The sequence below is a fragment of the Orcinus orca genome, chromosome 8 (genome assembly GCF_937001465.1).
Source record: "Orcinus orca chromosome 8, mOrcOrc1.1, whole genome shotgun sequence".
Classification (NCBI taxonomy): Eukaryota; Metazoa; Chordata; class Mammalia; order Artiodactyla; family Delphinidae; genus Orcinus; species Orcinus orca.
The window spans coordinates 38,917,511-38,941,881 of NC_064566.1; the positions used below are offsets into that span (position 1 = coordinate 38,917,511).

The window sequence follows — 24,371 nt, forward strand, 5'->3', positions numbered from 1 at the left end:
CTACTGGTACAAAGCACCTGCTAGCCACTGTTCTTCCATTCCTTCAAAGTACCTACTGTGTGCCAGGCACTGTGCGAGGGCCTGAAGATACGGGGCTGAGCAAAGATATAAGTGGTCCTTCTCCTGGAAGTTATAGCCCAGAAGGGGAGAGGGGCATTGAGTGAGTAGTTCTAAGGTCGTGATTGCGAAGGGGAGACAGACCCACGCAGGCTGTCTGAACGGTGGCTCTTCCCTTCCCTTCTTGTCCCAGCCTCCAGTGGCCCTGGCTTCTGTTGGCACATTGTCTGAGCTCCTCAGTTTCTGACTCACTTCCTATGGCGAAGTCTGGGTCTCATCAGATCCCAGGTGTCAGTGAAATGCCGCTGGTCTTTGTCGCCTCACCCTGGTCAGTTACCTCTGTACAGGCAGCTCAGGGAAATCCCTACCCTTCACCCCATACACGCCTCCTGTGCCAGAGCAGCCTTTAACTCTTCATAGTCTTTGCAGCAGTATGGGAATCCTCTGGCTCGGAGCAGAAGGAAAGCCGGGAGGAGGGCTAAGAATGACATGGGGTATGTGTTGCCAAGCCAGCTGGTCTGGGAGAACGTGAGGAGAGAGAAAAGGAAAAACCAGTGTCCTTGAAGGAGCTGCTTTATGAGAGTGACTTTTCTTAAAAAAATAAGACTTTGTTTTTTAGAGCAGTTTTAGGTTCACAGCATAACTGAGCAGAAGGTACAGAGATTTCCCATATCCCCCCCACCTCCACATGTGCACAGCCTCCCCCGTTATCAACATCCCCCGCCTGAGTGGTACATTTGTTATGATTGATGAACCTGCATCGTCACATCATTGTGACCTGAAGTCCATAGTTTACATTAGGGTTTGCTCTTGGTGCTGTACATTCTATGGGTTTGGACAAATGTTTAATGAATTTCAGAATGTATCTGCAGTGTTTTACATTTAGATTTTGTGAATCCTCTGTGCAATGTTCCCTAAACTTCAGGCATTCAAACTTTAGGCATTCCTGTTCCACCTCTGCATTTTTATAATAGCCATATAAAATTGACTCACTTAAAAAAAACCAAATAAGTAATATAAAAAAATAATTTTACATTCATATTTATTAGCCTTCATAGTTCTTAGCTACATTATGTATAACTATTATTTATAGCATTTATATTTTTTCAAGTGTTCTTGCCGCACTGCCATCTCAGGTACCCTCAGGTATTTGCTCCATTCTTGGGGAAATTCTGCCTACGAAGTTCATGAATGGACTTTCAGAAGCTTTTTGAAATCTCCTAAAACTGGCCAAAATTGCGTTTATGTCTTTTTTTCCTGGGGGAGACAGTTCAAGTTTTCATCATGTAAAGGGGGCCAGGACCAAATAAGGAGAAGAGCCTCAATTTGCAGTTCTTGGAATTATGCCTAATTTTCATTTACAAAGATTTCATCTTCCCAGGAAGCGGGATAGTTTTCTACAAAAAATGGACTTTCTACACATAAAACATCCTGTTGTTTTTTTTTTTAATGAGGTGCAGATAAACTGAAAACTGAAAAATGGTAACGGCCTCTCCCACATCTCCTCTTCATCTCTATCCTGTTTTCAGCCTTCACTGTGTGAACGTTAATTCAGTCATTAAGAGGAGAGTGACTATTTTCTGATCCAAAAATCATGACATATGGTCTGATGAAGAATCTATGTGTATATATCATGCCTTTCAGAGGTATAAAAGGAAAACTCCGGTTATATATTTCATGAGTTGCCTTTATTAAACAGAAAATTGCAAAAAAAAAAAAAAACTTTTTAAAAAGGGAGGGGGCACCTATCCTGGAATATCCAGAATGTAGGTTCACTGTAAATATAGGTCATTGAATGTTTCAGAGAAAAATGAGCATAAAGGAAAGCTGCTTGTTAGGGTAGAAATATAACGTGATAAAGTGTCTCTGGAAAAAAGCACTATTGTGCTAGATCACTCAAACCACAAGGAATGCACTGCTTATATAAAAGTGGACCAAGCCACATGTCTTTCTGTGCCTCTGGGGTAACACACCAGGCAGGGACACAAAGGGCACTCTTGTTAATTCTTTCCAGCTCAGCCCCTTAGCCTTAGAAAGAGTATTAATAAGTCTCTATTTGTGTCCTGTCTCCTTTCACCAAGGATTCATGAATAATAGATACAATGATAAAATAGAAATAGGAATTTGAAATCAGGACTAGGGAAAATATAAGTAAAAAGAAGAAGGCAAACCAAGGGGGATGGGGAGAGTGTAAATATGCATGCATTAAGGGTCTGCATTACTGCTGAGCTTCACATTTGACTTGGAGCTTCCTGGTAGCCAAAACAAAAAAGGGAACAGAGTAGGTTTTCTGGATTTTACTGTTAGAGAAGAAAAACACCCTAGTCATTAAGAGGAAGCTAAATGCCTCCTAGTTTGTTCCTTTAAGTTAAATTTCTTACGTCGGGCCCACTGAGGGTATGGAGAACAGTGTCCTCTAGCTTTCTTCTTTATCTTATTAAGTCTTCGTCATCCTGCAGCTCCTCAGACTGGGCTAATTTTCTCATTTCAGGTGGCCATGTTACAGATGGCCATGGAACTCTCCTTTGTGGTACTTATCACAGATGTACATTTACATCTACTAATCAGATTATTTTGAAAGCTTGTCTTCTCCACTAGGTTTTAAGTCCCATGAGGCCAGGGCCATGTTGTCTTCAGTGCTTGGCATAATCCTGGCACACTGTGAGCCCTCGGTACATACTTGTTTGAACAAATGAATAGGCAAAAGCAGCCAGGGATTTTATGTGATTCTTATAGAGCTCTCACAGAAAATCAAGGTTCTTTCAAAGGTACAAACTGTCTCTTGTCCAGAGCTTGACTACCGTAGTTATCGCAGTATCTCCAAGTTCGTTTTACTCCACTGTACCCTTCAGAGATTGTTAATAATAATAACTCCAGGGCATTGTGCACCCGCTGTAAGTCCAATCCTGTAGTAGGCATTTGGTACACGCTGATGCTTGTCCTCCCAGATGAGGGAAACTGAGGCTCAGGGGAGGTGGAGGGCTTGCCCAAGGTCGCATAGCTGGTAAGAGTCAGAGCGTAGGTCTCTCTGACTCAAGTGCATGCTGTTTCCTTTCTGCCTGCTGTGTCTGAGCCTGAGCCACAAGCGTCTGTGTGAGTTATGGGTTCTTATCTCTTGGCAGTTAGAGCTGCGCAGCAAGGTATTTCTGGCACAGGCCGTGGCTGCTTTCTGACAGCTGTTACATTCCGGTCTCTCTTGAGTTGGGGAAAGAAAGCCCACACCTAGTGTTGGCCAAGGCAGTCTCAGAACTCATTTGTCCTGGCTTTCGCACACAGAGAATGTGTTTATTGCTCTTGTCACAGTGTCTCCTGAAGTGCAGGCGCATTAAAGTTGAATATTATTTTCATAAAAGTCAGTAGGGAGACAGGGAGAAGAGAGGCACAATTCGGTTGTCTCAGGAATAATCGGATCTGCCCAGTGATTGGGAGAGTGGAGGCAGGAAGTGACAATATGCCAGGACATAACGTTTGATGGTGCGTTTGATTCCAAATTTGTCAGGCATGTATTTTTAATTACTTTGTGCCTGTTGCCTGTTATCATTCTTTTAATAGAGACCTAATTTTTAGAATGGGATTTATTATTATATTAAACTTTGTCTATTCCGCAAGGCTGGGAAATGGGAGATTCTGATAGCTCAGTGTTGCCACCTACCGTGTACTGCATGGAGTGTCAATCTTCAGAAAATTAGAAGGCAGTAAAACACATTTCAAACTATAACAAGGCATAGTTTGATCTGTCTGTTCTTCCACAAGGTTACAAGTCCTCAGCGTGCTTATAAGCATCTGTCATCACTGTGTGCTCTAGAGTGCCAACATCCTGGTTCCGGTGACTTCTGGTGATTAAAAAAAATAGCACTTTTCCTTTGCTCCCTTGAGGATGAGCCTCCTCAAAAACATTTGCTGCCTGCACTTGGGGATCTGAATAATTGCTATATTCAGGTTTATGTTAGAGAATGTTCCTGAAGAAGGCATTTAAGGGGATGCTTGTAAATGTGACGAGGCTTTCGGTTCTATCTTTGTCCCACTAGTCTCGGTAAGGATTTTGGCTCACGTCAGTGATTTCGAAAACCTAATAATTTTTGTGTCTCCAAAGTGTGTTCCCAGGCTGCTGGCTATTTCATATTCTAAAGCTTGTTTCTGCATTTAGAAGGACACGAGAGAATAGCAGTGGGCGCTGACATGCCTTTACCTCTCTATGCCAGAGAAGGACTGACAGATTCCAGCTTTGTTTGTGGTTAGATTTAGATTGAGTCTTATTCTGATTTCCTTCAGTGGCTTTGACAAGTCTTGTTTGGAAGATGAAGTAGCACCGTTATTGAACTAGCATCCTGTTGTTCCTAGTTTGAATGGTAAGAGCCACAAAACCATCCATACAGATATAGGACATAAGATTTCACCCACTTGCCCTATAAATTATTGGTCAGGCAGTTAGGGACAAAAAATATGAAAAATGTAGGTGCTAATTATGACCAGATTCTCTCTTTTTTTTTAAACAAGAGATCAAATTTTTTAAGGGTTTCACAGATTAATTAGGGCATTTCCTCCCCCTAACCTCCAGTTAATATCCATGGTAAACAACCTTTATTGATTACATAAATCTGAAAGTTTTGTATCCAGGAATGTCAAAACTGTGCACTATTTGTCTATTCATCTGTTGCTTTATCCTGTTACACAGTGGATTCGAAGCAGCTTATGAGAAAGGCATAAAATATGAATGAAAAAGAAAACAATCAGCAACAGCAAGAATATAAATTATACTAGGAGATTAAGCCTAAGGAGACAGGAGAATGAGAACAGCCTGGTACTATTTCTGTTAAGCTAAAAGCCACTTCATTGGAAAGGTTGGTGTGGCCATTTTTTTTAAAGCTGCTTGGAAGCTGCTCTCAGTTTTGGAAAGCTCTGTGTAAACATGGGCAGCTTCATGTTCCTGACATTTCAGCTGAACTTTAAGAATTGCCTTTCTTCTCCTTCCAACCTCTACCTGACCTCTAGCACACACCCACTTCCTCTGAGCCAAGGTGGTGTCAGTACTGAAAGTATTTTATCAAACGAGTTTGCTATATTTCTGGAAATGGTGTAGCCTGGAGATCAGCTGGGCATTTGGGAAGCCTGAATGTGGGAGGCTATTTTGGAAACCCTTTATTACTATCACACCCTGGCCCTTGTGAGCAATTCCAGGGACTCGCACCCGAATGGGCTTCGATGATAGGAGGACCGAAAAAAGGAGTGTTGAAGTGGAAGAGGGCGGCAGAAGTCATTTTCTCACAAGCTGGCAGGATGCCCGATAAACTTCCTTCCACGGCTCCTATTTCCAGCCTCTCCTCCAACCTCTCCTCTCCCCAGCCTCTGTTGCCTTCCGGGAATCTGGCATGCTGGAGGTCATCTTGAAAGAATTCTGTCTACATAGGCTCCCAGGAAGCTAGTTTAGAGGATGGGGCTGGGATGCAGACTTTACTGGATCACAGAGGTGCTTTCAGCCTCAGAGCAAGTTGTAGTCCTGTGTTGAGATGCAGCTCTGCCCTGGCTTATTACAACAAACCAGAGGTCCGTAGCTGGAAGAGTCCTCCTCTTCCTTCCCTCACAAATACACATACACTAAGTAAGGAGTCACGTGATGATGAGATACCTCTGATTACAATTCCAGCCCTGACCTTTCCCCTGAGTGGAGACTGACACAGCTCACTGCCTTCAGGACTTCTCCACTGAGATGTCTAATAGACACCTCAAACCTAACAAGTACAAAACTGAGTTCTTGGTTGATTTTAATGCCTCCCCTCTCTGATTTTTTTTCTTCCCCAGTCTTAATCATCTCAGGAAACTGCACTGCCATGCACTCTGTTGCTCAGATCAAAAACTTGGGAGTCTTTTTTGCTTGTCTGTTTGCTGCACCCCTGTCATAAATCCCATCAGTGAGTCCTGTTGGCTCTGCTACCAAGACATTTTGCACAGCTGAATCCCCCTCAGCATTTTCTCTGTTGCTCTCTTGGTCAGCCCCCACCCTCTCTTGCCTGTACCCCTGCAGTAGTCTCTTTACCTAGTGTTGCTAGCTCTCCCTACTTCTTTTCAAAGGCAGTAGAGAGGCATTGCAGTCAGACCATCTGTGTTTGCATACTGGATCCTCCACTTATTGTGATGAGCAAGTTACCTAATCTTTCTATGCCTGGGTTTGGTATCTGTAAAATCGGGATGATAATAGCACTCATATAAAAAGTTTTCATGGGACTTTCTTGGTGGCGTAGTGGTTAAGAATCCGCCCGCCAATGCAGGGGACACGGGTTCAAGCCCTGGTCCGAGAAGATCCCACATGCCACGGAGCAACTAAGCCCGTGCGCCACAACTACTGAGCCTGTGCTCTAGAGCCCACGAGCCACACTTCTGAGCCCACGTGCTGCAACTACTGAAGCCCACGTGCCTAGAGCCCGTGCTCCACAACAAGGGAAGCCACTGCAATGAGAAGCCCACGCACCGCAATGAAGAGTAGCCCCCGCTTGCCTCAACTAGAGAAAGCCCACGCGCAGCAATGAAGACCCAATGCAGCCAAAAAAAAAAAAAAAAAAATTTTAAGTTTTCATGAGGATTAAGAGAGATCATACATGTAACATTCTTAGGACAGTTCTAATGGCTTGTCCCCAACCCCCAAGCCATTCTCCAAATAGCAGCTACAAAAGTCTTTTAAAAAGGCAAATCAGTTCATGCCTCTTCCATGGCACGATCTTTTCTTTTAAATTCTTCTATGGTTCCTATTGCCATTTGGAAGAGAATCTAAACTCTCACTAGGTATTACACGGCCTCCATAACCTTCGCTCTCTGACGCCCTAGTTTCCTCTTTTACCGCCCATCCCACTGGTCACTGAGTTCTAGCTTTACTGTCCTTCCTTCCCAGGAATGCGCTTGGTTCGTTCCCGCCTGGTCTCGTGCCGGAAGTGCTCCTCCACAAGATCTTAGTTTAAATGCCACATCTTAGGCCTTTCCTGATACATACTGTGAACCACTATTTCACTCTGTCACATCACTGTTTTATTTTCTTCATAGCAGACATCAGTCTCTCAAATTATTTATTTGTTATCTGTATTTTTGTCCCTCTGTCTCTTTTGTCACTACTGTATCACCTGTGCTGACAGTGCCTGATTTATAAAAGGCCCTAATAAATGTTTATCCATTGACTGACTAAGTAATGATAGCTGCCAGTTATTTAGTACCTACTATGTCCCACACACTTTCACAGTTCTTTATTTCTTCCTCATAACATTAAGGGGATAGATTTTTTTTTTAAACCCATTTTAGAGTTGAGCAGGTAGAGTGACTCAGAGAAGAAAAAACTTATCCAGGGCCACCCAGCTGGCAAGTGGGTGAGCCCAGATTTTTAACTCATGTCTGGCTGAGTCTGTGCAGTTTTTTGGTGATAACACTAGTGAATTTAGGGGATTTATACCTGGCTTATGAGTACAAGGTGAGACTAGACAGGTATCAAAATTTCACTATCCTCATTCTTCTAAAAGGTAACAGTTTTAGAGCACTTCCTATGTGCTAAGTGCTTCCTATTTTCTTTTTTTCTGGCATTCTTCATCATGCCCTAGTTTTGTTGCAATTTTGTTGAGGTTTCACAAGATGTATCAGTTGTATTCATTCAGCTTCCATTATGAATTGCTTCAAGTCCAGGAGGGTTCAAGTCCAGGAGGGTGACACCTGCTAGACGGTAAGTGGAGCCAGGTACGTTAGGCCCTCCCGGCCTTGTAGCTTCACATTTCTCAAAGTGTGGTCTCTAGACCACAAACAGTGACATCACCTGTGTTGTTTGCTAAAATGCACATTCTTGGGCTTACCCTAGACTTGTTGCATGAGATTCTCTAGGGGTGGACCCGTGGCATCTGCTTTTTTACAATCAACCAAGGTTATTTTGATTAAAATGGATGTATGAAGATCACTGGTCATAGACATGTATTCTAGCTAATTAGGTGTTTTGGTTTTGTTCTTGATTTTTAAAAGATGTGTAAAGCTGTATATTTGCTTATTAATTATTCATTTTATCAAAACTCATTTGCATGGCTTTTAGTCTCTGACCATGGAGCAAGTAGGCTTTTTTCCCATTCTTTTTTTTTTTTTTTTGCGGTACACGGGCCTCTCACTGCTGCGGCCTCTCCTGCTGCGGAGCACAGGCTCCGGATGCGCAGGCCCAGCGGCCATGGCTCACGGGCCTAGCCGCTCCGCGGCATGTGGGATCTTCCCGGACCGGGGCACGAACCCACGTCTTCTGCGTTGGCAGGCGGAGCCCCAACCACTGCGCCACTAGGGAAGCCCTTTTTCCCATTCTTAATGACTCTTAGGCTCCAAGTTCCAGTCCCAAGTTGGCTACCGTGGTCAGTGTGTTCAATGTTTCCTGCTTGGGTGAAGCAGGGCGCCTCATTTTTGTCCCTGAGCTGTTGCCTGGCTGTGTGTGTGGGGGAGGCTGGTCTGTTCTCAAGGGGGCTGGATAGTTGTACAAGAGCAGCCCTTCTTATACACTTGGTCCCATTAAAACATTTTTTTTAAATCAAGTTTGTTCTTGTTACCTCCTTTCCAGAAACAATTCTAGAATAATCAAAATTCCCAGATCTTCAAGTCTGTGCTTCCCTCCCCTCTGTTTACTCTCTAAACAAAGGCCCCATGATTTAATAGATGCCATAACAGTAAAATTAACTTTATTAGACTCTAGATGGATTTAAAATGTAACCTAATGGCATCTCTGTCTGGCTTGGAAGTCATGTGCTTCATTTTGAGCAGAGAATGCAGTTGCTGAGCCTGGTGGGGGATTTAATGATTATTGAATTAAAGTGGCCAAATAATATGAGCATTCCTCATCTTTAGATGCTGCCCTGATGGTTTTTGGCTATTGTGTATTGAGAAACCTGGGCCTCCAGCTTGGATTTTTCATCTAACCCACCTTCTGTCCTTGACTCAGGAGTTCATGAGTTATGCCACAAGGGAAAGTCAGCACAGTTATGTTTCCCAGCTCACATCCTTCGTCTGGTTTGTGAGCACCCTAGGTTCTCAGAAAGCTTGACATATGAGGCAAATTGCAGTTTACTGCCCTTGTGCCAAAGAACTCACAACTAGCCAGCTCCTTCTCCTCCCAAAATTCCTAGCATATACTTTCATTAAATAATAACATGCTACACTGAGATACTACTGTTCACTTTATCCTAATGCTTTTATATCCACCCCTTAAAAGAAAAGTAGAGCCTTTATTAGGCTATTTAACAGAGGGGAAACTGAGGCAGAGATCACTCATCGGTTACTGGCTGAGCCCAGTCTGATTTATGGCCTGTCCTTTTTCTGCTGGTCCTTGCCGGTGTGCTTGGTGGCACCATCAGGTCTGGGAAAAGCAAAGCTGAATCGTTTTTGGTCCTTAGGATCAAAGGTGTATATGCCTTATATGTTCTCAGCTTATTAAGAACCTAGAATATTTGGTAGAGAGTTTCATGGGAAGGAGATCCATTAGCGGATGGTCATGGCTGCTTCATTTTGGACCCTTTAGTCTAAGCTTCTAAGCATTATTGTAAGCACACCCCAGGAGGTAAATGTAAAAATAATTTTCTTGCCAGTTTTTCCTGCATGGTATCCTAGCGACAATGTACTGTCTGTCCTTGGGTATTGGGGCACCAACTGGGGCAGTACGAGAACTTGGCAGAGAGAAGGCATGTGAAAGGCGTGGAAGGCATAGTTTCTTTTATCTTTTGGAGGGGTTTTAACCCACTTAAGCAGCATTTTATTTTCTGATTATGAAGGTAATATATATTTATTGTCAGACCACTTGGAAAACACAGAAATTCCCAAGGAAGGAAATAAAACCCAAGTCTAATTCCAATATTGTTAACATTTTGCTAAATATCCTTCTGGTAGTCTTTTTTTCTGAACTGTCAAACAGTGATGAGGTTCTAAACTCAGAATATAAGGGAAAAGAATCCCAAAGTCAAGATTACCCTACAACCACCATGGATAGTAAGTTTTATGCACTCTGAAGTTTGGAAACTATTGAACTAGACTCAAGGAAAGAACAACTTAAAAAAATCTATATGAAATGAAAAGTCTGGGGGAAAAACCATTCTACCTTTAAGATTACTATCAGATCCCTAATGGTAAGTGGATGGCGGTGGAGAATTTAACTGTGTTCTTGCCTGTCTGTAAGGTTTATTCTGTTCTGTTTTAATATTAAACTTCTATAACTTTCATATGGGTTAATAGATTTACTTGTGAGGATGACAAGCCATAGTGATGTCACGTTTCGGTCCAAGGGGTAGGTTCTGAGTCATCCTAAGAAAAATGAACACAGTACCATTCCACCATAGGTGCTTACCACCCCTCTCAAACCTATACACAGACACATGCACACACAATTGGGATCATTTGTCTTATAACCTTCATTTTGTTTTATTCAGCAGTAAATATTCTATGTATTAGGTTTAAAGTTGCATATATTCAGTTGCAAAGATGTACCACAGTTTATTAACCAATCATTTTCTGTTATAAAAATCCTTGTGTATAAATTTTTGTGTTCATCCATAATTATGTCTTGAGGATAAATTCTTAGATGGAGAATTGATGGTTCAAAGGATAGTACATTTTTAAGGCTTTTAAATCATATAGCTAATTTGTCCCCAGGAACATTATGTGCTTCCTTCAAAGTGTCTGTTTCCCAGCATCACTGGAAATTATCATTCAAAAGAGCCTTCCACAGCATGCCTTTTGGATGACCCACGGCTTCTGTTCATTGCCTGGCCAATTTATCCTGGAAAGAATAAAAGAAAGGAGGCTGGAGGTGATAAGTGCTTGTGGCTAGGTTCATGCTGGAGGAATGGGGACAGATAACAGGAAAAGGGGGAGCTTGGAGACCATTTCTTTAATCCTGCTTCCAAGTTATCTTCAGCAGAGATCTTTTAATGGTGAATACTTGAAGGGAATATATAGCTTTAAAAGCACATTCAATATTATAATTTTTGATTTGGAAAATGATTTGATGTCTTGTCATCATAGATACTACAGAACAGGAACGACAGTTCTGTGTTTATCCAAAAGGGAGTATGGTTTAAAAAAAAAAAGTGTAGAAACACTATTCTAATCCAAACCCTCATTTCACATAGAGAAACTGAAACTAGAGAGTTGGAAGGGATTTCTTTAGAGCCACACAGCAAACTGATGATGGAGTTGGAGCCACAGTAAAGGCTCCCGACTACCTGTTCAGAGCTCAATGATGAGGTGGGCCAGCCTGGTTCAGGGGGAGATGAGAAAGCAGACATAGGGCCTCTTTGGACAGACGGCCAGGCTCTCTTCCAGGGCCTGTGAGCTGCCTCAAGCCCCTCCTGGACAAAGACCTAGGTGTCTCGGGCGTGGCATTTCACTGTCTTCTTGATTATCTCCACCTGTGAATGGGAGCAGACCTACACTTTAATAACCAGGGTCTTTGCCTGAACTTTGCCTTCCCCTGGATAACTTCTCTTCATTCCTCATCAGCTCAACTGTTACTTCCTTAGGGAAGCTTTCCTGACTGCCAAGATAGTTTAGGGTCCCTGTGTGCATTCTTGTAGCACCTCTTACCTTTAATATCCTTGTCACAATTGTGATTACCTTGCTTTATTTTTAATCTCTCTCTCTCGGTGACTAGACTGTCTTCTCTATGAGTGTAGGGCTCTATGAGTGTAGGAATGCTGTTTTATCTTCTGTTGGTCCTGGCATATACTAAGCCTTAATAAATGCTCGAATGTTTGACTATTTGGATGAGTGAATTAGAAGTGTGTGTGAGCTGCTGCATGGTGCTGTTTTTGATTGCCTGCAGAACCAGGAGAGCTGTCCCTTATTGCCAAAGGCATTGAGAGACGAGAGAGAGAAAGGAGACCCAGTTGAGGCTGCTGGTATAGCCACAAGCCAGAGGGTATGGTCTGCTTCCCTGGGTGCCCCATTGCGGCCTCCTGGGTGGTGGGGTCAGCACCCACATCCAATCAAGCATTTATTACTGGCTTGGCAGAATCAGCCCCGGCAATTTCGTAGAGGTGGTTGGAGAGGAGCCTCCTTGAGTCATTCTGAGGAAGAGAATTCAAGGTCAGGACTCACCTTGGCGGGGAGAGGACAGCAACCCAGGTCACCTGCGACCTGGTCTTCACAGTCATGGGCGCTTGCGGCAACGGCTGTAAGGTCTGCTGGTGGCTGGCTGAGCGCCAGAGCAGCGCTGCTGTTAGGCGGCAGGTCCTGCCCCCTCCGCCGGTTTTCCTCCCCCTCCTCCGTCTGCCTGCCCACTCCTGCTTGCAGCATCCTCTGCAAGGAGAGGAACGTGCCGCGCTCGGACGCGCTGTCCTGGCCGAGCGGCGGCACCCGGGTCGCACTCTGGACCGCCGGGGGTCTGCCGTCTGGCGCTGCGCCAAGTGCTTTGATGCGCGCTGATGTCAAGTGGGTGTGGGCTCTTAGGGAAGGCCGGGCGAGGACGAGGAGGGAGCGAGATGCGCCGCGGGCGCGCTGAGGCCCCAGCGCGCTCCGCCGCCCCGCGCTGCTGACCGGTAGCCGGCCCCGGCTCCAGGAGCGGGCTCATGGAGCCGCGGCGCTGCCCGTCCGGGGACGCGTGCCCCGCCGCCCTGGGGGGCTGGAGGGGGCCGCCTCGGGGGGCCTGCAGGTGTGTCCGCGCGCCGTAACTTTCGGGGGGCTGCGGGCTGTTGGGCGGGTAGGGTTCAGGGTGCTCGGGCTGCATTTAGGAGTGCTTTTGTGTCTGGGCGCTGGCGTGATGGGAGCCGGTTTGTCCCCGGCCGGCCATCCGCGTGGGAGCCGCAGCTCGCCGCTGGAGTTTCAGCGAGAGAATTCATTGAGCCGGCGACCGGCTTTGGGTTACTCATCGGGAAGGGCGCCGAGGGAGCTGCCTTGTTGTTTTGAGAATTGGTCTCCAAGTACAGACTGCATTCATGGTAACTGGATTATCTCTCAGCAGACAGCGCGGCTTCCCGAAATCGTCTGTGGTTTGGGGGCATCGGTCGGTCGGGGTGCGGGGGAGGGGAAGTGGGCAAAGGAGACCTGTCCACCCGTTCCGCCCCGCGCGCCGGGGCGCCGGCCCCTCCCCCCACCCCTTCTCGCAGGGAGCCGGCTATGGGGGAGGTAAGGGGTCAGCTTCTCGCCGTTGACAGGTCTAGTTTCAGACACACCTTCCCGGAGGAATGCGGAGGCTTTGTTCCAGCGCCCGTCCCAGCCCCGAGCCCAGAAGCCCGCGGGCATCAGGCCGGGACTCCAGTGCCATTACTCATCTTTTATAGCAACGCCGGCGAGCTCCCGGGTAGGCAAGTTAATTATTAATGTGTCTAGGCTGCAGGGAGGGAATCTGGAAATGAGATTGGTGGGTTGCAGGTTTTTCTTTCCCTTTTTTGGCGTTGGCCATCAAGGTTTAAGCCCAGGGTATTGCAGCCTATTTCCTGAGAAGGATGCTGGCATTCCCCCAGTGACCGGAACTCCGCGAAAGGGACCCCATTTCCCCATCTGTGGGACAGCCCCATCTCCCCCCAGAGGGCACAGAGGGAGCAGCTCTTGTTTTTTATCTACTTTGGAACCGGCCCATACCTTTCCTCCTTTGCCTTCTGAAACCAACCTCATTCCCGCCCCCTGCCTCAGAGCAGCTTCCAGGCTCAGGTGTGTGAGACCTGAGCCCTCAGCCGGTAGCCTGAAGCCTTCTGAAAAGAGCTGCCGTGTCCCAGCCTCAGTGCCTGAAAACCTCCGCCCTGCTCAACAGGTGCCCTGGGGTATATTTTCAGGCCCCTGCTCTGTAGGACTGTGGGCCGAGGCAAAAGTGTCTGTCAGGTGGTCACCTGACCTGCCTCTCCCAGTTCCCTCAGCTCCAAGAGGAAGGAGGAGGTCAAGGTTGGGGAAGAGCTGAGGGCGGAGTTCTTGCTCTGGTTTCAGTTTCCCTCCTGGCTGGCTGGGAGAAGGTGGATTCTAAAACTGGTAGTCTCACCAGGTGTGCTCTGTGTGTGCTATTGAATAAGAATGGGAGGGCCCAGGTTTCAGTGGACGGCTGTGGATGAGGCTAGGCTGGGTGGAGGGCTGAGATTTTGCCCCAGCTGGAGCCTGAGGAGAATTGTCAAACTCAGCCCTCCTGGCAGCATTGTGCCTTAGAGACCTGGGACACTGCTTTTTCTTTGTCAGTTTAGGATAGAGGACTCAGCCTTGTAAACTGAAGGGTTGGCAGATCTGTGATGAGAAGATGAGCTTGCCTTGGAAGTTGACACTCTTGAGGGTGCAAGAGGGGGCTGGGCTTATGGGGGGGAGACGAATGTGGGGAGGAGGATGGGCTTATAGGGGTGAGGAGTGCAGGGAGGGGGATTTTAGCTCTAACTGTGGGCTGTGAATTGCATCAGAGCCTGTTCGCTGACAGGCTGCTGTAGTACCCCACGTCCCTCCCTTCAGTTGTCTGTCCCCTACCTCAGTGGCTTGGCTTACTGGGTTCCTTCTGGCTCTGGTCTCCAGGGCTGGACTGTTCTGATGGCTGCCCAGGGTCACCTAGTCCCCATCTCACCCCAGCCTTCCGGGGAGGAAATGAGTGGAGGAGGGCTTGCCTTCAGAGAGGCCTCTGATCCTGACACCCTGGGTTACTGGGGAGTCTGTGCCACCTGTCTTCCACTGGGTTTGTGGTATGTGCACTCAGTGCACCCCTCCCCCAACTCACATGCTTTTAGAGTGCCACCTTCTCCAGCAGTGCCCTGAGCTGCTGGTGATCTGCTGGCACTCTGCGAGTTGAGGATTTGGAGATGGTCCTGATTAAGAACAATTTTTTTTTAGATTACGGGAAGTCTGCCATCTAATGTTTGCTCACTTGCAGCCTGCTGGTCATAGCTGAATACTCATTGATAATGGCCTGGCCACTGCCTGGGAAGCTACTCAAGGTGATTCTGTAAAGAGTAGGTGGGTCCCTGGGGGCACTGTGAAGCAAACAGGAGGTCATCAGGGATTGTGACGTTGTGGGGAAAGTGAGGCAGCTGTTATAAAGGCTGTGGGAATTGTGGGGTGAATGGGAGGAGATCAGAGTCACTGTGAGTGGTAGGGTCAGAGGGCTGAGCAGGGCTGGTTTGGAGATTCCCCCATGTGTCCTGTTCCTAATGTCCATGCTGGGCACAGCGGGCAGTAGGGGGGTCGAGCATCAGCTGAGACCTCTGTTCTGGGACCTGACTGCCACTGCCTCCTGGGAAAAGGGTCAGACTTTCTTTCTGTACAGCAGCTCCTAGACTTCTCCTTTCCCTCTTAACAGAGGTGCTGGGTTTAGTGGTGGCTGTTACTGTGTTCCTCAGCCCCAGCTCTGGCAGGGAGCCTCTTCCTGGGACGGGCAGCTGGAGAAAGTACCCAGTTTAAGAGAGAGGTGCTCTGAAGTGCTCTGAATCACAGAAGATCAAGAGGAGAAACAATAAAGACCCTGGCCGTCTCTGCAGTCTTGATTTGTAAAATACAAAATTCCTCCTTAGGGTTTGTACTATCTCTGGTGAAGAGAAAAAGAGGCTAGTTATTCCAGGTCTATGTCCCTTGCGTCTCCAGGTGAGGGGAGAGAGAATGATGAGGAATTAGTTGAGGCGTATGGTTTGTGGCACTTTCTCTGCCCACTTGGGTTCAAACTCAGTCTCTGCTGTTTACTAGCTTTGTGTTTGTGGGCCTCTCTGCCTCTCTGAGTCTGTTTCTTTGCCTGTTAAACAGGGATAAGGGTACCTCTCTTCACCCCCTCCCCCCAGTAGGATAATTGTGAGGATTATACAAGACGTTTGTAAAGGATGGAACACAGTGCTTGTTAATTGGCAGGGTTTTTTTTTTTAATTAAAGGTAACTAGAGGATCCTTGGAGCAGCAGCTGAGAGGGTTGTTTTATTTTACAGAAGATGAGAATGTCAGAAATGTCATTTTGTGCCCACCCCAGAGGCCATACCTGGGCTCCTAGGGTCAGATATGAGAACTGTCCTGGAAGAGTTTCTTCTGACCTTCACATTAAGTCTGTTTTCCAGTCTCAAATTATTCAAAGAGGCCTTGGAGACCTGTGAATCCCTGACTGCAGGCACAGAGCATAATTGAGCTGGAAAGGTAGCAGCCTCAAACTCTTGCTAATGCAGCCATCTCTGGTCCAGCCATGATTGTGGATTGTGGATTGTTAGTCCCAAGAACAACCCGACACCTGGCACTTTTTTATCTCTGTAACTCTGGACGAGTCCTTTTGTCTCTTTGAACCGGTGTTCTGTGAGAGTAATAAAGCCTGCCTCTTATGATTAAATGGAATAGTGTATGCAAAACTGTAATGCAGTAATGTAATGCAGCTTACTATGTACCAGACACTGTTCTAAGTGCTTTCATATATTATCTCATTTAATTCTCACTACAATTTATGGTGCAGTTAATTATTGCCCGCATTTTATTGACGAGGAAGTTGACTGTTAGGAATTGTTACTGTTGCGTCGTTGACCCCCTGTGGAGATCATGCGTCTGAAGATCTCTGCCTCCCAGAGTAAGAATAAACTGAAGTTTCTGCAAGTACATTTGCATATTGCCTTTCTTCCATCCACCTATTCTAACATCTCCAGCTAGCTCTGGATATGTTTGTAATATGAGTAAAAGAGGTCCTTATCGGTCATTTTGGTTTTTCGGTGCCCCTCTCTTGTCCCCTCCGCCTTTCATCCATAGGCTCTGTGGGGCTTATAGACACAGCACCTTCTTGGCTGTTACTTTTAAGTGTCATTTGTGTGGGACTGTAACCCTCTTGGGCTCACTCACTTAGTGGTACCTTTTAAGAACGAGGTTGCTGGTGGATCAAAGATAGTTGATATTAGGATAGTAATGCAAGATATATAAAAAGGATTGTACATCAGCTTGCCTTAATGCTGGGCCACACTTAGGTACTGAGGATCAGTTGTGTCTCCTTCTGACTTGAGTGTAATTCATGTAAATAAACTAAATGTTTGTGGATATCTATTTAAAAAAAGAAAGAAATAAAGAGGTTGCTAACTTGATTTGACTTTAGGCAGAGGAAATGTTTGGTTTAGAGCCAACCATTAGGCTTGGAGTTTTCAAGGTCCCATCTTTCTTTCTAATGGTTCTGGTTAGCTATTTTGTATCCTTCCCTCTGCTCCAAACCAGCTGCCAGTGAGCACCCAGGTCTGAAGTTTTAAATGTGTTAGGGGAATAAAAAAGGGAAGAAAGAAACAAACACCCTGTGAAAATAAGGACTCATGGCTGGTGGTGTTTCAAACACGGGTGGTGCTCATTAACACAGAGTTATGATCACAGCCTCAAATTTATTCTCATTACTTTTGTAACACGTTTATATGATAAGAAAAAGGCTGCAGCTTTGTGGGTTATTCTTTCTTTTTATGACAGGAATAACATTTATGGGCGTATAACACAAATAAAGGAATAAAGGTCTGGTTAGGAATAAAAAGTGAAAAGCAACTGGTGGGACTCCGGGCATAGTCAGAAGATTCCAGAGTTCTCGTTAGCAGAGATTTTTCACAGCACGGACCTGGGTGCCTTAGTTCCCACAGCAGCCTGGTGATGTCATCAGAGGGGTAGTGTTCCTGTCATTTTACTGGAAAATGGAGTAACTTTTCTGAGGTCGGATAGCCAGATATGTAATGCTGGAGACTGGACCCCAAGTCTCTGAGTTTCTGAGTCAGAGGCAAGCAGTCTCATTTATCCTTGTAACAATTTTAATAATTTTTCTATTATGGACACACGATGGGAAATGTAGAATATTATAAAGGAAGATCGAAGCAGGGAATCATGGCCCAAGCATTGTGTACATCTTGGTGAATTCTAAAGACTTTTGTTTTAGGAAGAAGGGAACGTTTGTCTTTGTCAGGGAAGAATTGCTTGTTATTTATACATCTCTGGGCATCTCCAGTTTCCTGTCTTGGAGCAGGCACTCTTTCTGTGAGCTTTGATTCCCTACAAATTCAGGCCAAGTTCTTTATTTTATGTGAAACACCGTGCTAGGCACGGTGGGGGAGAGAAAGATGCACAAGGCATCTCTGCCTTTAGAGAGTTTATCATCAAGTGGGAGAGGCAGATGTGTACTCCACCAATTAGTCCAGGTGTAATAGTAATAGCAAACAGCGACTGTATCCAGCTCTGTTCCAGGTGCTTTAGACAAGTTATTCACATTTAATCCCCAGACAGCCTTGTGAAGGAGGTGTTACCCATTTTACAGTTGTAGAAAAACTATGAGGTTAAATGGCCTGCCTAAGGGGATAAAACTAACAGCCATCCAAGCTGACATTCAAAGCCAGGTTGTCCCATTTTAAGACCAAGGGCCCTCTCTTTTGAAAATCCCTTAAAAGAGAAGCACAAAGTCTGAGTCTTTCAAGATGAGGGAAGGTATGGCGTTTATCTCTTTGTCATTCTCTCTCATCTTTTTCTTCTGTCATCTTTTATGATAAATGATTCTAATGATTTTGAGTGGTATTCATTACCTTTTCCGAAAATTCCCTGCTTGGATTCTTTTGCTTATCTGGACCACTTGATAATAAATCTCATGACCTCAGAACTGGAGGAAATGGAAAGCTTGTCTAGATCATTCTCTTTCTTTTCTCACTTGGGGGAAACTGAGTCTCAGAGAAGGGACCTGACGTGGGCGTACCTAATAGTTGTTAGCGCAGTCAGGACCAGAACTCAGGTTTTTTCACCAGAGTTTCCCAGAATGTAACAGGATATGGGATGATACAGGGGTGAGTATTTTAAATTTTACTAGTTTTATACCTGAGTGTATGACCCTTCCGTGTGAAATATGACGAATCTTGAACTCATCATCTGGCAGCTCCTGTCGCTTAGGATATGTCTAAAGTCTGTGCTGTCTGTTTAAAGGAAAAAGTGGACGTACAGGTTCGACAGCGAGGTGGCAGAATCGTGGAGGCAGTGTGCGGGCAATGCGTGGATGACATTAGGGAAACAGCGTGGATACACCACGTTGTACTCTCTGAGAGGATTTACTTGCCCTATCAACTTGATTCTTTGAGGAGCAGGAAGAAGGGGGCCAGACCCTAGTGGAAGCATATTACCTACTAGGTATTTTACCTGTCGGTCAGTAGGAATGGGTTCATTGTGTGTATATTGTATATTGAGAAAGCTCCGAGAGGTTGATTAACAAGCCCATGGTCACACAGGGTAGACTGGAGAGTGAGAGTTCAGATCCCAGCTTGGGCTCCTTCCCTTGCCCCTCCTTGACACCTGCCACATTCCACAAGGTGGGTGCATCCTGCACCCAGCCTGCCCTTGTCCAGGGTTCTGACACTATCTTATTCAGGTACCAGGCTCAAGTGGAAATGAATGTGATTGGGTTGCTAGGTTGCTGCGGTAACCTGCTAATTTAAAGCTTGATTTTGATAGAATTTCAAAGAATGTGCTGTATCTATAATATGTGTATTTATCAAATCTGACTCATGCTGGTAAGTGGTAAAATCCTTATCCTGCTGCCTTTTGGCTTCTGTACACATTATGATGACGCCGTGTGGATTGTGGGCTCCAGGAAGACATAGACTGTGCCTGTCAGTCTATCTAAAGGGCAATTACTGAATGATTTTTGAGACTGATTCATTTATCCATATTTTCAGAGTTCAGAGAATCAACCAGTAGGTTTTTACCTAGGGTGGAGGTGTGTGGGCTGCGTCCACGTTAGCTGAAGAAACTCAGAGTTGCATTATGAAGAGAAGGCCTCCTTTGGGAGATTTTGGCTAGAACAGGGGCTCTAGGCTTTGGGTCCCTCCTAAACCTGTCGAGAAGCTTCTACGTCTCAGTGGTTTAGGACCACATGGAGCATGGTTTCTTGCAGGAGGCAGTCAGTCACTGCCAATCTGTTATGCACGAAGAGCTATGATAGTGAGGTAGGCCGAAAGATGGCTCCCTCCCCAAAAGGTGTCCATGTTCTGATTCCCGGAACCTGGCAGTGTTACCTTATGTGGTAAAAGGGATTTTGCAGGTGTAATTAAGCGAGGAATGGGGAGATTATGCTGGGTTATCTGGGTGAGCCCAGTGTAATCAGAGGAATCCTTATAGGAGGGTCAGAGTGAAAAGAAGGAAATGTGATGACTATAGTAGAGGTTGGAGTGATGCAGGCCTGTGAGGAAGGAATGTAGAAGCCGAAAAAGGCAAGGAATGGGTTCTCCAGAAGGAATGCAGCCCTGTTGACACGTTGATTTTAGCCCAGTGAAACTGATTTTGGACTTCTGACCTTCACAACTGTAAGATGGTAAATGTGTGTTGTTTTAAGCTGCTAAATTTGTGGTAATTTGTTACACCACAAATATAATACAAACTGATACCAGATGGGTACTGAAGATCGAACAATGAACATAGCACAGTCCTTGCCTGCCTTCAGTGGTTCTCAGTCCAGTGGGGGAGACAGGCAAGTACAGAGCCAATTTTGATAACAGTGATAAGTATCCCGTTAGGGCTGTAAGGTCAGGAATCTGTGGGAGATAAGGGAATTCAGCCTGGGGAAAAACTTCTTGGATGAGCTGACCTCAGTGGAGTTAGGGGATGAAGGAGGCCAGGAAGAGCTTTTATGGAGAAAGAAGAGCATATTCAAGTTCATCTCAATAAGATCTGAAAACTAGATGGAGGCGACTGGCCAGGCCTTCCAAGGCAGAAAGCTGGTTTAAGTTGGTGCAGGTCCTCATGGCCCTGTTTCCAGACTAAAGCCTTGCACAGTGGGAACTAAGATGGAAAAGTCCTGGTGCTACGCCTTCAGGGTTGTGTGACGATAGACCTAACACCATCTTGGGCACCTGCTAGGTCTTTCACATATTTTCCCATTTAATCCACGCAACAACTGTGAGAGGTAGGGACTATTATTTTCTTCATGTTGTGACTGGGGAAAATTGAGGTCAAGTAATGGGCCCAAGACCACGTAACTTGTAAGTAGTGGGGCTGAGATTTGAATCCAGGCCTTCAGGCCTTCGAGCCCTCGTTCTTAGTATTCTGCTCTGCGGTAGGAAGATCCCTGGGTCAGCAATCAGAGGAGCTGAGATCTAGTGCTAGCTGTGCTTCTTACTAGATTTAGGTCAATCTACTCTTCAACCTCAGTATTTCCATCTGTAAAAGGGGATAAGAGGCCTGCCTGCTTCAGAGATGTTGTGAGCCTAAAGGAGATGCTGAAGGAATGTGTTTTTGCTGTGAACTCCTCCCCTCTCCCCAGAGTTTCAGACACCTCCAGAAAGGTCCTTGTTTGTTAGTGAGCCCTGTCTTGCAGTACTGGTCATCCTTAAGGGTCATGAGGCAGGTTGGGGAATTTGGCCACGGTGGATCATAGACGTGTCCACATGGGGCTAGAGTGTTTGCATCTGTGGGTGGTGGTAGAGATAGAAAGTGGGCAAGAGACAGGGAGTGGCCTGTCTCAGGGTACCGAGAGTGGGAATGTAAGTCTGGAAGGAAGAAGTATAGTCTGCATTGTGTTCCCTGCAAAGATGCCAACGCTAGAGGTGACTGAGGGGGAAACATCCCTGACTTGGAAGTTGGGCGAGCAGCATGTAGTGATTTGAGGCAAGTTGATGTGAGTTCTGGAGCCTCAGTCTCTTCATGTGTAAAATAGAGCTAATGATCCCTACTTTGCAAAGCATGTGAAAGCATCCTGCCCAGTTCCTGGCCTATAGCGGACATGCAGTAAATAGGGACCATCTCTAAAGCTGGCAGTTTGAGACTTCTCAGGGTTAATCCAACAGATTCCAGTTCTTTGCAGAAATTCCACCTTTCTCCCTTGCCTTTCAGACTCACTTAGGCACATTGTAATTGGATGTGAACGGAGGTCTGGCCACAGAATGAGAGACCCATGACTCTTTGATGGGGAAGACCCTGTGCTTCCCAGCGAGAAATGGTGACAGGTGGTTTTCAGGTGGCTGCAGTGGGTCTGCTGGGCCATTTTGGAAGCGAGACCGTGTTCATCTTGCCAAGTACAGGATTGAGTGTCACTGTTTTGCTTTCTGGGAATAATGGCCGTGCAGATAAGGTAGATTTATGGCGCTGAGGTATTTCAAAGAATAGACTGTTCCTTTTTTTTTTTTTGAATGTCTACATCTTCTGGTTATTAAGGTAGTGGTTATTTTAGAATATTTGGAAAGTATTTTTTAAAAATAAAAACATTTACTTCCACACCCAGAGAGGATTACTGCTAACATTTTAGTGTATTTCCCTCCATTCTTTTTGAAATGAACATATACTTTTTTCGCAAGATACAGAGTTGAATATGCTTTATTCACTTAACATTATATCATGTGCATTTCCCAGATTATTACATATTCCTTAGAAACATCTTAATTTGCTGCATAATAGTCTGTTGGGTACATGTACCGTAATTTTCTTAATCATTCCCCATTCAGAGGTTGGGCATTTAGATTGCAACTACTGAAATAACATAAATACGTATTTTCCCCTAAAATATGTAAAAATATTTGACTACGGTTGGTTTTTTTTTTTTTAAAAACTATCTTCTTAGTTTCCTAGAACTGGAGATTCCTAGACCAAAGAATCAGTACATTTAAAAGTGCCTATTGGTGGGGATTATCGGACTGTTCTGTTTACCTTATATTTAAAGCAAAAACGTTATGGCGTGTCAGGCGGCTGTGGGCCAGCTGGGTGAGGTCCCTGCTTCTGACCATTGTGCACAGGAGGCTGCCTCCTCACCGCTCACTCACTTCCTGGCAGACAGTACAATCAGCCCCTTGTAGCTCCCCAGTGAAATTTAAGTAATCGGTCAGCTTCTCCAGTGCTTCCCTCTCTGTCAGGAAGTTCATCTGTGAATCTAACCTAAATCTCACCTGCTGCATTTAAAATCCTCACCCGCTGCTGACTCCCCTCAGTGGGAGTGGAGCAAAGTGGAGCAGATCTGTGCACCTTCTGCAGGCAGCCCACTCGCCTCTCTCCCCACTGCCTGACCACCGCGGCTCCGGCCACCAGCCTTATGTTACCCTGGAGGAAACTTGAAGGTCTCTGGCTACTGCTGTCACGACTAGGAGGGCGGTCTCTGCATCGAGTTGCCGCCGATAACACCAGGTAGGGTTTCCAAACCTGAGAGTGCCCATGGCGTGGAGGTCAGCATCCCGGCCTCTCCCGTGCCCTCTGCAGAGCTCGTGGGGGCAATTAGCATTCAGAGTGGTGCTCTCCTATTGACACTGCGGGTCTATCAGATTCATTCTCTGGGAAAAAAGAAATGTGGCTAAAGCAGGGATTAATTGTGTTTCAGTCCCAAGTGCATTGGCCAAGTGGTAACTGCAGTGAAGGAGTTCAGCTAGGCGGGGAGGGGCATTTGAGTGCATTCTGGTGATGAGGGAGCCCACTGTCAGTGTGGAAAGGGTAGGGTCCCACCCTGGGCCTCCCACCTTTGGCATCAAGTAGCTGCTGTGCCCTCCACCTGAAGAGCCTCGGCTACCTTTCTTAGCCGAGTCCTTTGTTGAGAGCTGACAGCTTTCTTGTGGGGCAGTAGGATGTTAATTTGGAAGGGAAATGAATATAGCTGCAACTTCATGGGCAGCAAGAGGCCCCTTGTGTCCCTCACTTAGGCCTTTTAGAGCTGGCTGGCAATAGGCCAGCAGAGTGGACCAAGTCGTACAGGAAACAGACTGGGGATTGAGTCCTGCAGCACCTGTGGGAGTATCTGAGCATGGCTGGAGCCTGAAGTGTCCCTGGGGCCCGGCCCAGGCTGGCTGACCTTCTCCAGCTCCTTGCCGTCCCTTCCACGTCAGCACCAGGAGATCCTGCCTCAGTATGAACTGCTTGATGTTCCAGCTTTACCTCCTCAGAAGGTCTGCACTCTTAAGACGAGATGCTTTGTTTCCGGTTTGCTGTTCCTTCCTTCAGTGCCTGGTACAATGCTAGTGCTTGATTGAAATGAAAGAAGCATTTATGAGGCAAAACCCAGTGGTGTTAGGCACTCAGTAAAAAAGCTAGTTCTCTGCTCTTCAGCCCCCATTGAAAATCCCATGTCAGATGGTTTTTCTTCCTTTTGAAGAGGGGGAGCGTTTTTCCCCGCCTCACCTTATTGTTATCCCTTGTGCACTTTGGAGCTGAATATTGCTGGTACTTTTACCTTGACAAGTTGGAGCCCAGTGTCCCCACTGTGAGGCCTTAGCCCAGTGAATGCCATCCCTGGCTGCCTGTTAGAATCCCTTGGAGAGCTTTTTAAATATACTGATGCCTGGGACCCAACGCCAGAGATTCTGATTTATTTAGTCTCAGCTGGGGCTCTGGCACCATCATTTTTTTTTTTTAACGTCTTTATTGTAGTATAATTGCTTTACGATGGTGTGTTAGTTTCTGCTGTATAACAAAGTGAATCAGCTATACATATACATATGTCCC

The 24,371-nt window shown here is 45.9% G+C and overlaps 1 protein-coding gene across 6 annotated transcripts in view; it reads left to right on the top strand.

Moving 5' to 3' along the window:
* The window catches only part of PLEKHA7 (pleckstrin homology domain containing A7), a 210,450-nt gene that overhangs the window by 63,020 nt on the left and 123,059 nt on the right, over positions 1–24,371 (top strand). The window contains exon 1 of one of the 6 annotated variants that reach the window (XM_049714294.1): positions 12,597–12,694. The exons of the other annotated variants lie outside the window; for them this stretch is intronic. Coding sequence (XP_049570251.1) covers positions 12,612–12,694 — 83 coding nt within the window. The 5' untranslated portion in view covers positions 12,597–12,611. Of the gene's footprint in view, positions 1–12,596; positions 12,695–24,371 lie in introns of those variants that run through there. 6 annotated transcript variants of the gene reach the window in all.